Source organism: Castor canadensis, chromosome 17, assembly GCF_047511655.1.
Source record: "Castor canadensis chromosome 17, mCasCan1.hap1v2, whole genome shotgun sequence".
NCBI classification, from domain to species: domain Eukaryota; kingdom Metazoa; phylum Chordata; class Mammalia; order Rodentia; family Castoridae; genus Castor; species Castor canadensis.
The window spans coordinates 46,635,157-46,648,173 of record NC_133402.1 but is presented as its reverse complement, the minus strand read 5'-3'; the positions used below and the strand labels follow the sequence as shown (position 1 = coordinate 46,648,173).

The following is a 13,017-nucleotide window of genomic DNA, read 5'->3' as shown; positions in this document are numbered from 1 at the left end:
TTCTCTTGGGGCCCTTACTCCAGGGACTCAGCTGCCATGTGAGAAATGTGAATCTTCTAAGGACACCATGCTGAAGAGACCAAGTGCCAGGCCCTGCCTGGCAGCTAGCTTCAATGGCCAGCCATGGGCCTGACCCTTCCAGTCAAGCCTTCAGGAGACCTAGGCCCCAGCCAACATCTGACTGCAGCCCCATGAGAGAACCCAAGCTAGATGTGACCAGCTAAGTCCTTTCCAAATTCCCAACCCATAAAGGTATGGGCAGAATAAATCAATTATTACTTTATGCCACTAAGCTTTATGGCATCATTAATTGGGACACCGTTGAATTGAGTGTAAGCCAGTTCATAGAGTCAGGATTTTCTCCATTTAATTATGAATGAAAGAAAGTCAAAAGGAACATTATTTTGAAAAGCTTGCATTTTGTTTCATTTTATTGTTTACTCCTTTGTACTTCATCATAGCAAACTTAACACAAATTTCGTCTACACCTTCTTTCCATACCTTCACTTCCCAACTGGTTTGTACCTTAACCAGCTACAGCCTGCCTTGAATTTCAGAATTTTCTAGCAAGGTCATCACCAGCTTCCACCGTCTCCTGATCTCAGCACCTCCCATGAGCGTGACCACCCTCTCTGCATGGAGTTGCTCACTCACATTTGCAACCTGGCCAGGACCTGCCTAAGAGGCCTAGCATGCCAGGATGTCCCTTTGGAGCTGACCAGGTGCAGGTGGACAGCAGTGGATAGTGTCTTCTTGCCCCTCTGCACACCATGGATCTAACCTAGAGCTACAAGCTGCATCCTAAATGGGGACAAGGAAAGTTATAAGTGGCCATGACTCATATTTGTGAGAGAGGAGCTAGGGAAGGTGAAGGTGGGGGACAGGGTGGGAAAACAAGGAAAGCCAGCATCAGGAATCCCACAGTGCAGAAGGGTGCCTCGACCTGTGTGCAGTATCCTTGGGCCTGCATGCACACACACACACACACACACACACACACCCTCCAGCCTTGACTGCCACATGTCATAGTTTAGAGCTGTGTGAAGTGGTACATGGAGAAGGCTGGTCAAGCCCTTGCCTGCCTGTCTGTCTGTTCAGCCTCTGGTCCTCAGCACAAAGTCAGGATTGGCAAATGTTGGCAAACCCTTCAAAGAGGGCTTGGTTTGTCCTTTTGGGAAGGGATGGTGTTGGGACTGAAGACAACTGTCTATAGTGAAGTCAGACTCTTAACTGTGGATAACGTGGCAAATTTAAAGGTGGGCGGTTCATGATGCTGTTCCAGTCCTCCTCCCGAGGAGTCCCGTCTAGGTAGCTGGGAACGACCTATGAAATAAGTTTGGCCAGAGGAGAGAGAAAACTGTTCAGCCAAGATGGTTTGAAGGTGTGTGGAGAGTTTATGTTCCTACCCAGTCTCTTCCTCTTCATCTCATTGTTTGTCTATTGGATCCTTAATTGCAGACACTTAAAATATTGAGATGGGGTAAAGCAAGTGGCAAGTAATTACTATTTTAAATGTATATTAAAAAGCACTTTTCCAACATGTAGAATGTTTTCAAATGTGATAAATTTGCCAAATAGTTCAAAGAAAGACACAAATCAAAAGTGAAGTATATTACATATTTTTTCAGTCTAATCTCTAAAGTTGCAAGCATTTGAATGGTTGGTGTTATAGAGTGAGAAAAGGAGAAGCCTGGAGGCAGACAGCCTCCATTAGACCCAGAAGGAAGAGGGCCGTCGAGCCAATCCAATTTTCAGGGGGATCAGCAACAAGTGCCACTCCATTGAGAAAGCCCATAACAGAGCAAGTGCTGGTTCCTCGCAGCCTACTCAGGCTGTGAGGACTACTTCCGTGACACCAGTGAACAAACTGGATACTTGCCCGGGTCAAACCTGTGGCCAGCAGGCCAGGAAACGAGTTGGCAGCCCACAGGTTCCCGGTGATTGGCTGGTGTGGTCAGGTGTCCAGGGGCTCACTGATCAGTCCTCCAGATCATTTCAAAACAGGAATAAGGACCCCCCCCCAGTGACCCAGAAAAGACCAGACAGTGTCTGAGAACATTTGGAAGTACTCTAGGTCAAGAATCTGTAAGACTTGACTTGGGTAGAGCCCCAAACCAGATCTTTTATGGACTGTGGCCATTACCAATGCCTCTGTGTCCCCTTTGGGAAGGGACAGCATCAGAGCTGAGGCCAGGGCAACTCACAGAGTCCTGAGAGAATTCTGTGCCAAAGTCAGGTGGTCCTCACCACTTGTTCATTAATCCTCCTCTGAAAAGTTGTAATTATTGCAGCCAAGAGCCAGTGTTCTTCTGGGAGAGTCAATTTTGAAAACTCTGGTTTGGCAAATTCTTTTCATCCCTTCCTAAGTTTTTGTTTCCTTTTTCTCATTTCCTTTTGATTCCTTGGTTTCTCTGGTCCCATCGGTGGAGAACTGTATCTATATATTGTATGTTGTTTCCAGAAGGACCATCTACCTCAGAGAGCAGGTCCCTCAGAGAGAGAGAGCTCCAGAAGTTGTCTCTAGCAACATAGATGACAACTTCAAGCTCCCTTCTCTCCTTGTGAAAGAAACCCACTGGGCCTGGCTGATGCAGCCCAAGTTCTTCAGGGTTTTCACAAGATCCCGGCGGAATCTCTCACCCACAAAAACGTAGAGAACCGGGTTCAGGCAACTGTGGAAAAAGGCAATGGTCTGAGTAACCTGGAAGCAGATATCAATGTTGGTGGATATGGCACAGTTGGAAATGAACATGGTATAAGCATCTATGGTCTGCACTAACAGAATGCAGTTGTAGGGAAACTGAGACAAGACAAAGACAGTGAGGACAGTGATGGTCACCTTCAGGGCCTTGTGCTTGGAAGACCTCTTGGCCTGATTTAGGGTATGAATGATGATGGTGTAACAGCTAGCCATGACTACAAAGGGAAGGAAGAACCCCAGGATGACCTTCAGAGTCAAGACAGCTGACTTGAGTTTGGTACTTTCATCGCTAGGGTAAACCATGGTACAGACAGTGATGCTAGCTTGCTCCTTGACTTGGCTGTACAGGAGTTCTGGGATGCAGAGCACAGCCGCCATCACCCAGATGGCAACACAAACCATCTTGCTGTAGAGAAGTCTCTTCCACCGCCAGGTCTGCGCTTTCATGGCCTGCGCAATGGCAATGTACCTATCCACGCTGATGCACATGATCAATAACACACAGCTGTAGAAATTCATCTTGTACATGCCGTTGACTACTTTGCACATGAAGGTCTGGAAAGTCCATTGGTCAGCAGCGGCAATGGCCCAGAAGGGAAGAGTGACGAGAAACAGAAGGTCAGCAATCGCCAAATTCAAAAGGAACATGTCAGTCATGGTCTTCACTCTTGTGCAGTACCAGTAGACAAGGACGACCAGACTGTTGCCCAGCGTTCCTACAATGAACACGAGCCAATACAGGGGGGGCAGGAAATGGCTTGCAAACTTCCTGACATTATTTTTCTTACAGAAGACGTCAGTGAAGTTGAAGTTCACATAGTCATCCATGGAGGATGTGGAGTCGTAGCTGTAGTCATCAGACATATCAGGAACAAGGTTCTGCAAGGGGACACAAGATGATTTTAGGTTAAAGGCAATCTTTTGAAGGTCCTGTGTGATGGCAAAGACATGGACCACTTGGTCTTTCCTACCCCAAAAATCTGTGGGAAAGCAAAGAGTGTGGATGTGTAGAGTGGGGATTGCTACAGTGTGATATGGCTTGACCATGTCCCCCAAAGATACAAATGCTGGAATATCGGTCTGCAGGGTGGAGGCGTGGAGGTGGTAGGACCTTTATGAGTTGGGATCTAGTGGAAGCACATTATCCTCGAAAGGCATTAATGTACTGCTCTTGATCCCACTTAGTTCCTGTGACAGTGGGTTATTATAAACAGTAAGCCTGGCCGCTGAATCCCTCTTGCTTCCTGTCTTGCCTGTGACTGCTCATCCCCTCGTCCACATGCTCCCACCATGGTACCATCTGCCATGTTGTGATGTAGCCAGATGGGGTCACCTGATCTTAGACTTTCAACCTCTAATCCATGAGCTAAATAAACTTCTTCTCCTTATACATAATCTAGCATGAGGCATTTTGTTATAGCATTAGAAAATGAACCAATACAACAGATGTTTATTTATTTATTCAGCAGATGTTTATTGGGCATGTCCTGTAGGTTGGTTACTATCCTAAGTGCTAAAGATACCATGGTAGATAAGTCAGACGTGGTTCTCATTCTCATGGGATTTACCTTATTCAGGAAGGATACAGACAAGCAAGTGAACAGATGCTCTGATGGGGTTTGAAAAGTCTGCTTCAGGACCACTGATGGGCACTTTTATCAAACTGTGTGAATGATTGACATCGTGTAATGGTTTCTTCTCCCGACTATTCTACACCTCTCCAACAAGGTCAACAGGGGCTCTTAAACTCATATGGTCTCAATTTGCTTGAGACTTGGAGCCCTCAGTCAACATTCCCTGCCTTAGTTTCCTCATCGGTAAACTGGGCTCTGCCCTTCCTATGGAGCTGAAGGCAAGGGGACACACGGGTAGCAACTGCCACAGGATGTTCCCAGAAGGAGGGACCCAGGATGTCATGGCTACTTGCCACCCAGAATGAGAGCCAAAGCCACAGAGGTCCCTTTGAAGCTACAGGTTCCCTTGACACTAGACTCCTCTGACCATGTTAGGTCAAGGTTGGAGGGTATTTTTCTTCTTATCTGGGACTACCTTGTAGAGTTAGGCTATTTTCCTAGATTCTAAACCAAGTGACTGACAGTCTCAGAAGTAGCCCTTCTCTGCTGCCTCAACAACGCTCTGTTCTCAACTTTGGGGCCCAAGAGGTGAATTCTCATGTCAGAGAAAATCAGGGGTTCAATTCTTATCGGCTAAATAGACTCACTTCCTTACATCACTAGGACCAAACTAATGACCTTTTCTGTTGTTATGGATGGATGTGCAGCTACATAACTATACATATGTAATGCGAAAGAATCCTAGCATATCACAAAGCATGAAGTTAACAAACTGTTTCAACCACCATCTGTCGCCATGGACCCTACAATGTCCTTGAAAGGACAATGTGTGAGCCCTGCTAAAAAGACTCGACTTTAATTATCTACATAGGAAATTCAGATTTTCCCTTTGAGAAAAGCAAAATTAAAGCCCTAGATATTTTTATAAGGCACATATAATTTGATTTCTAATTAATTAGTTCTACACTTAATTCCATTTGGCTGTAAAAGAAAGAATGTTTTCTAGATAATGATTTGACTTAATATATTTTGTTCGACTCTTTTCCTTTTTCTTTTTTTTTTTTTTTGAAGTACTGGGGTTTTTTTGACTCAAGGCCTACACCTTGAACCACTCCAGCCCTTTTGTGTGTGTGTTGGGCATTTGTTGAGATAGGGTCTTGCAAACTAGTTGCCCAGGCTGGCTTTGAACTGTGGTTGTCCTGATCTCTGCCTCCTGAGTAGCTAGGATTACAGGCATGAGCCACTGGTGCCCGGCTCAACTCTTATTCTTTTATATACTTTGTTATGCTTTTGAAAGGAATGCACTAATGTACCCACCCCTCTGTGGAGCTTTGAAAAACAGGTTCTCCCTTACCCTCTTTTGTCTTAGTCTCAGACACATGGAACTAAGCCCATTCTAGTTAAAAGTCATTAAAAACCTAACTACTAATAAAACCTAAAATCAAAATTTCCTCTGTCTTCACAACATCCACCCCAAAGCCAACTCTATTTTGGGCAACCCACCCAATGAGGGCATTGGGAAATTCATCCCTCAAAGTAGATTCCTCCTCATTTCCCCCAAGCAGGAAATACCAGAGGATGAGAATGTGTTTTGGGTGCATGGGTTTTTTGGAGTGCATGGCTGTACTCACCATGAGTTCTGTGGGTGTCATGGTGGGTCAGGTGCTAGCCTGCTTCTAGAAAGAGAAAGCAAACATCAAAGAGAGGACTGACTTGCAAATGTACAATAGTAACCAAACACCAAGAGATGAATATTAAACATCAAACCTGTTTCTGCTTATGAAAAAAAAAATGCAAACAAGAGTTCATGTTAGGTGTGGTGGTTCATTCCTATAATCCCAGCCCTTGGGAGGCCGAGGCAGGAGACTCTCCAGTTCAAGAGCAGCCTTGGCTGCTTAGCGAGACCCTGTCTCAAAAAAGATAGAATTCATGTTATGCTGATGTCAGTCAGGTAATCCAGATTTCAGAACCACCTTGATTATTAACACAGAAAAGAAAGAAACTTCTCTTTTGAAGTTATCGTTTACTTCGACTCTGATAGTCATCCGATTCTAGTATGTTTCCTTTTTACTTAGGCAATAATTAGTGTGTCTTGCACCCATGGATGAGGAACCACAAAGGATGTCTTAAATTTTTTCCAGCTTGTCATTTTTACATTAGCTCATTTTCTTCTGATCTAGCTTCTCTGTTAAGCCCTGCTTCTCAATGGCTCTCAATGGCTCTCCCTCCTCCCCGCACTCACCTAATTCTGTCAGCTAAGGGATTCGCTAAAGGTCCATGGTTGCTCTAAGGCTGGTCTTCCCTGGGGAAGGGTGTCTGGGTACCCAGGTAGTGAGGAGACCGAACCTTAAATAACCAGAGAAACAACAGCTGGACTTCCTTCAAGCAAGGTCTGCACCTAAGTGGATACTGCCTTTCCCACCCTGAGCAAGTACACTTCAAAGAAACTTTTGAGTGCTACACCCAAGGTTCTAGAAAAAAACACATCCAATTCAATCTGCTGGCTTCTCTTCTCTAAACTTGTGACCCACGCTGCTAGTGTAAGTAGTGTGTTTCAATACACAAAAAGTATGGTACAACTGAGAGAGAGAGGGAGGGAGGGAGGGGGGAGGAAGAAGGAAGGAAGGAAGGAAGGAGGGAAGGAAGGAAGAAAGGAAGCTTGGAGCAGGACTGAACCTGAAATAAATCTGGGCAGCCTCAGCCTCTGCTCATGGCCTCATACCAGCGACCTGGACATAAGCTGAATTTTACCATGGCCCCCTGGGTGCCAGGAATATTCTGGCATTTAGCTTTAAAAAATACTATGTTTTGTTTTGTGGCTTTTTTAATTTAAAAGCAACATGCTATAATATGCAAAAGTTGAAAAGAGAAGAAAAATCAAAATTACCTGTAATCTCACCACTTCCAAATAAATGCACTTAATTTTTGTCATTTCCACCTCTCTGCCACCCCCACCCCAGCCTGTTTCTATGCATGTATACACTTCATAGTTTGCTCTTTTTTTTCACCTATCAGATCATAAGTGTTTCCTCCATCGTTAAGTACCTTCCACACCTGAACACTGGCCACATAGCATTCCGACAGGGGCTGACCCATAATTCACTTAAACATTCCCCTCTGTGACACATTCAGCTCACTTCCAACCTCCTTTCAGAATTGTTTGGAAATAGTTCCAGGAGAATGGGAAGTGGATTTTCTTCATAAAAACTGTACCTTCCTTTTCCTCCTCAGCTCAAGAACTACTCACTCTCCCCCAAGTAGTGTTCCTGTATTATTATTATTCTGGGGTCCTTGGTTCTTTGGAGTGAGAGGTTTCTGCTCAGTATCACTCCAGATACCCTCAAGAAATCCCATCAGCTGGGTGCCAATGTCTCACACCTGTAATCCTAGCTACTCAGAGGCAGAGATCAGGAGGATCAAGGTTCAAAACCAGCCCTGGGTAAATAGTTCATGAGACCCTATCTTGAAAATACCCATCACAAAAAAGAACTGGTAGAGTGGCTCAAAAGTAGAGCACTGGCCTAGAAAGCACATGGCCCTAAGTTCAAACCCCAGTACCACAAAAAAAAAAAAAAGTTCCATCAGTCTTTGTTTTGAGATAGGAAATTCAACAAGCAAGAAGAAAAGCAGTCACTTAGAAGCTGAGCATTACTTTTTTTCTCCCAGATGAAAAACGCCCAGTTGAGTCTGGAAGGCCACAACCCAACAAATTCAATTTCACGACAACTTGGGGAGTGGGGAGACTAAGTAAGAAAACACTTTCTAGAGCACATGGTTTATGTCACTTCCTTTTTCCTTGCACAAAGAGCATGTGTATTGATCGGATGACATCTGAGAAAAATTCTCAAAGAAAGAAACCACTAAGTGAAGAACAGCTTTGCTCATGGTTCCTTAGGGCAAGTTTTAAGTTGAAATTAGCAACATATATTAATGGTGTTGGCGCAGGTGTGGACAAAAGGCCCCCGAACTGCTGTGGAAAGGGTAAACTACTTTGAAGGGTTAAACCATACATGTCAAAATTTACAAAGCAGGATGTCTCTGACTCGACAGATAATGGGCTGAGAATTTTCCCTGGTCTCACAAAATAACATAAAGATATAGGTACACTGTTGTAGGTTGGAGCATCTTCTTACAGATGAAAACCCTGGAATTAACCTAAATATCCTATAGTTAGTAATAGGATGATACGTCCAGGCCATAAACCACTCGTTGCCAATAAAAACAAAAAGAACCACCTGAAGCTGATAGAAAAGAGACCACCAAAACTATTAGAAAAAAAGGCAAGATGTAGAAGATGGTGTTGAATGATCTTTTAAAATTATTTCTTTTTTCCTTTTTGGCAATATTTGGGTTTGAATTCAGCACCTCGAGCTTGCTAGGCGGGCGATCTACTACTTGAGCTGCACCCCTGATCTTTTTTTTTTTTTTCAGAAAAATACATAAAAGATAAGACACTTCCCTGCTGATCAGCACAAAGGCTTTTCTGGAAAGAACCTGAACCATGATGACTAGCAAAAACCGAGACTTTCGTTTTTTCCTGTAGATTTGACAGACCATTTAAATATTTTACCAAGGATGTGAATTTTAAGAGCAGTTGTAAAAATAACTTGTCAGCTTTTGCTCTTCCGTTCAGCACACCTGTTTACAAAATCGCAAAAGAAGGAACTTGGAGCCTGCCTGAGCTACCATGGAAAGGAACTTGCCCTGAAAGTGCCAAGCTACTTTTTTCAACTCTGAAATCCTAACTTCTGTTTTTAAATAAAGCTTTATTTATCTTCCCTCCATTATAAATATGCTTCTGGCTCATAGAAAATTTGGAGCGAGCCAAAGAATAAAACCAAAACATCCTCCTCCCTAAACCGCCTTCTAAAGACACACGGACAGCCGTGGCAAACTACCAAATCTATTTCTGTTTAATTTTGCCAGAAAACCTTTCAAATGTTTTATTCCACTAGCTGCAAAGTCTCAGAGCTTGCTTCCTGCTCCTAAGAAGGAGGAAAAACCTACACATGACCTCTCACAGTGCACATTGAGAGCGAGGAGCATCTCGACAGTCTCCATCCGTGGTATCAATTATAAATGCCACAGAAGCTGCAGGAATGAAGAGGAAAGGGTCACAAATTCAGCGCTGGTGAACATTCAGGAAGGCTTCACTGAGAAGGTAACATTTTTTACTGACCCTTAAAGGCTGAGAGCATGAGTACGTGCAATGAGGGAAGGGACATTGCTTCAGGCAGGAAAACAGATCATCAAAGGCATGGAAGCCAAAAGTGTGGAGGAGGTGAAGGGATCTGGAAGGGAGAGGAAGGCGAGAGAATGAGAACGCTTGTTAATCTGCAAAAGGAGAAAGTGCCTGTTAGGAGAGCCAGCTGGGGAGCATTTTAGCCAGCCATTAATTTTGTGTTCTCTGCTGTCCTGATGTACCTGACGTGAACATCTCACAGAGTTGCTCTGCACGGCCCCTGCCCAGGTCCAAAGCTACTGATACAGTAGGCCTGCAGATCCATGCTAACAGCAGTCGGGAATGCAGGCCCCTGCTTTGAACTTTGGCTGAATCATCATCTCTTGTAGCTTTTTAGTTCTTCCTTTTTGTCCCCCTACATGGGTGCAGGAGCTCTCATCACCCAACCAGCAGGTGCTACCCTGGGGCCAGGGGCTCCCAGCACTGCCCGGTGAGAAGGGTACCGGCCAGGGGCTTCAGACCAAGTAGACAGATATTGAAAGAAAAGGACTCTGAAACTCCAGGTGCTGAAATGGCAAATGATCTTGGGTTGGTTCAGCAAAGGGAGTGAGAGAACAGAATCCCTGGGACAGGGGCCCTGTGCATTTCCAGTTTGGCCTGAGCAGCAGCTGTCTGGCCCACTGGCTGGCTGTGGAGAAGGTCAATTGTAAAAACCGAAGAGGGCAGGCAGGTGTGTGGTAAAGGACAAACTCATCCATGGTGAGTCATTCTAATAACTTCTTGCTTTTTCTGATCTTAAGGGAACATTTTCACAGAAAAAAAAGATCCCAAAAATGCCAACATATATCGTGAAGTACCCCTCCAGTACTTTTTTCCTGGTTTAGCAATTGTTGACTTTCTGACACACATCCTATCAGACCTTTTCTCGTAACACAACCTCATGCACACACAGCGCAAAGGTGATCAGACTAAGCATCCAAGTTTCTGTCTGGTTTTCCAAGTAACCTTCCTGGACTACTCTCTGTGCCAGTTCAACCCAGAGCTGTGCCACTGGACTGGATGGATATTGACCACTGGGTTGGATCTGCCATAGTCCGTTCAACCTTGTGGTGCCAAGTTTGTTTCCAATTTTTCACTGCTACCAGGAATCCTTTCCATAGGGCAATCTGAGACCCAAGGACCTCACATAGGCTTCATTTTCCCGCCCCTGGCCACCCTCTTGTCACCTGTCCCCAGCACCTGCTTCTTCCCTTGAGACACAAATCACCAACTGCCTGAGTCAAGAGGGAGTGTCAATACTCACCTGACAAGAAGTCTGGGCCAGGCTACACGGATTCACCTTTACCTCCCTGGAAGTTTCTAGAAAAGTGCATGGCGCTCATGACCACTGAACAAATGAGTGCAAGCCTGGGCTCTAGAAGCCATCCTGGCAGTGCAGGCACAGGTGACAGGGACAAAGGAGGAGGAAGAAGGGTGCTACTCACCACGAGGGGAAGTGCAGAGGCTCCAGGGGAAGACAATGCTACCAGCTCTGGCTGTCTGGGGAAAGGGCTGGGCTGCTGTCTGCCTGGGATGGGGGCAGGCCTTCTGTGGGTTCTGAGCAGGCAACTATCCGGTGAGAACATCAGAAAGGAAGCCAAGCCCCTCACTGCCTGTGTTGTCACTGGTAGGTAGCTCAGGATGGCGGGGAGTCACCTGCTTTAGCTTCCAGCAATCAGCAGAGTCAACCTTCTACAGCCAGAAATGCAGAGCTGAGCCGCTGGGTGAAGGGTAAACCATCTTTAGTCTGAGACTCTGAGAGCAGACCGTACGGGAGAGGGAACACAGGGTCCCAGAGAGACAGCAGGCTTGCCAGAGGTGCACATTTATAAGATTTCTTTGTGTATTGTCACCTGAACAAGCCCATGTGAGATGCCACCACAGCAAGGTCCATCAAAATGCACCCTTTCTGGCCTTGACAGAGAACTGTGCTATCTAATTCCATGACTAGTGACCACGCCCACCCACTGAAATTGAAATTAATTACAATGGCGACTAGTTCCTCAGTGACACTAGCCACATGTGGCCGATGGCTGCCACAATGGACAGTGCAGGTGATCGCTGAGCACTCTGCCGGGTGGCACTGCTTTAAAATGCTGTGTGATAATGGCTTGGAACACAAGCGTCTTGAACCGGGGGTAAATGCAAGAAGGTGTCGCACAGCATAACATGAACACAGATGATGCCTTTATTAATCGCGGGTGGCTTGATGTCATTTTGAAAAAGGCTAAGCATAAATATATTATATTTCTGCTGAAGCTTGCAGGGTAAGCGGGGCTTTCAACCCTGATGTGACTGGAAATTCTCATCATTACGATTGTCGTTCTGGGGAAAATCACAGCTACATTCTAGTGGAGACTAATTTGCTCTCTCTGTCATCCTGATTGGATGCTCTCCAACACACAGTGGTCCTCCCAGACCCATAGCCCATTAATCACCACCCATGTGTATAGAACTGTGATGGATTTATTTATGAACGAAAAAGGACTGAGAAGTAGTCCAAAGGAAGGGCAGAGAGCTGAGCAGTAAGAATGAAAGAAGTGATTGATTCATCAGCTAGCGGGAGGGATGGTATGAGTGAGATGTGAAATTCCCTTCTCTTGCCTCACATTCGTGGGGCATAAATAGTGTCTAAAATGGTCCAAAACTAAGAATCAGCCAAGTGCTCTTCTAGCACTACTGACAGAGAAGAAAGGGGCGAAAACTGTCCCTGATCTGACTTTCTGGCTGCTTTGGGCAGGAGTCATTGCAGTGAATTTGCTTCTCCCCGTGTCTGGTCACATGCTTGGATGGCCTCCAAGAAGAGCACTATTGCACGGGCCTTGGGCATTCTACCTTTTCTGTCCTTCACCAGGTAAGAGCTTCTTCCTGAGCCATTGCTTGCCCGCCAGACAGGTGGGAGAGGCTCGTGCGAGGAAGGAAGAGGAAAATTAAAGACACCATGTAGCTAGACTCCCTCCTCCGCGTGGCCCCCGTGCTCCAGGAGAGGTGGGATGGCTTCTGTGGCATTGAAGTCTGGAAGAGATACTACTGTCACTGTCAAGGCTCTCTCCCAGGATGCAGAGAGGAGGTGTAACACCAGGGAGGCAGGAAGGTGCAAGGACACCCTAGAGAGAATTCTGCTTTCCCAAGGGAGCTCAGGGCAGATGTGATACCTTTGGTTGTCACCACATCAGGGTCATTCCTTGGAGGGAAAGCCCTCTCCCTTTGCTGTCTTTACTGGGTTTCTCTCTTGTCAGCTAGAATTCAGAACTGGGTGACTTTAAGAGGTTGTTGAGGTGGATTCTGGAGGGCAGGACAGTGTGAGCTTCCCCTCTGGGTCCTGGGCCAGTTACTGTGACTGCCATTTGAGGGCATCTAAGGAAGAATTGTGGGGTAGAAGCTGTACCCCACAATCTGTGTTGTCTGTGAGAGAGAAAAGACCCGAGTGCACTTTCTTTTGGAGGCCAGTGGATTACCAAGTCTGAGTCCCCTCTTGTTCATTCCCGTAAACCAAGTGTCTAACACAGTCTCTGGCAGAG

General features: G+C 45.7%; 1 protein-coding gene across 1 annotated transcript; it reads right to left on the bottom strand.

Annotated features, from left to right (window-relative positions):
* Positions 1-11,184, bottom strand: Ccr9 (C-C motif chemokine receptor 9). The gene is made up of 3 exons (XM_020178071.2): positions 10,942-11,184; positions 5,907-5,951; positions 1-3,580 (listed from the first exon to the last, which is right to left on the bottom strand). The coding sequence occupies exons 2-3, from the start codon at positions 5,925-5,927 to the stop codon at positions 2,492-2,494; spliced, it is 1,110 nt and encodes a 369-aa protein (XP_020033660.2). The 5' UTR covers positions 5,928-5,951; positions 10,942-11,184; the 3' UTR covers positions 1-2,491.
* Between the last annotated feature and the right edge of the window lie 1,833 nt (positions 11,185-13,017).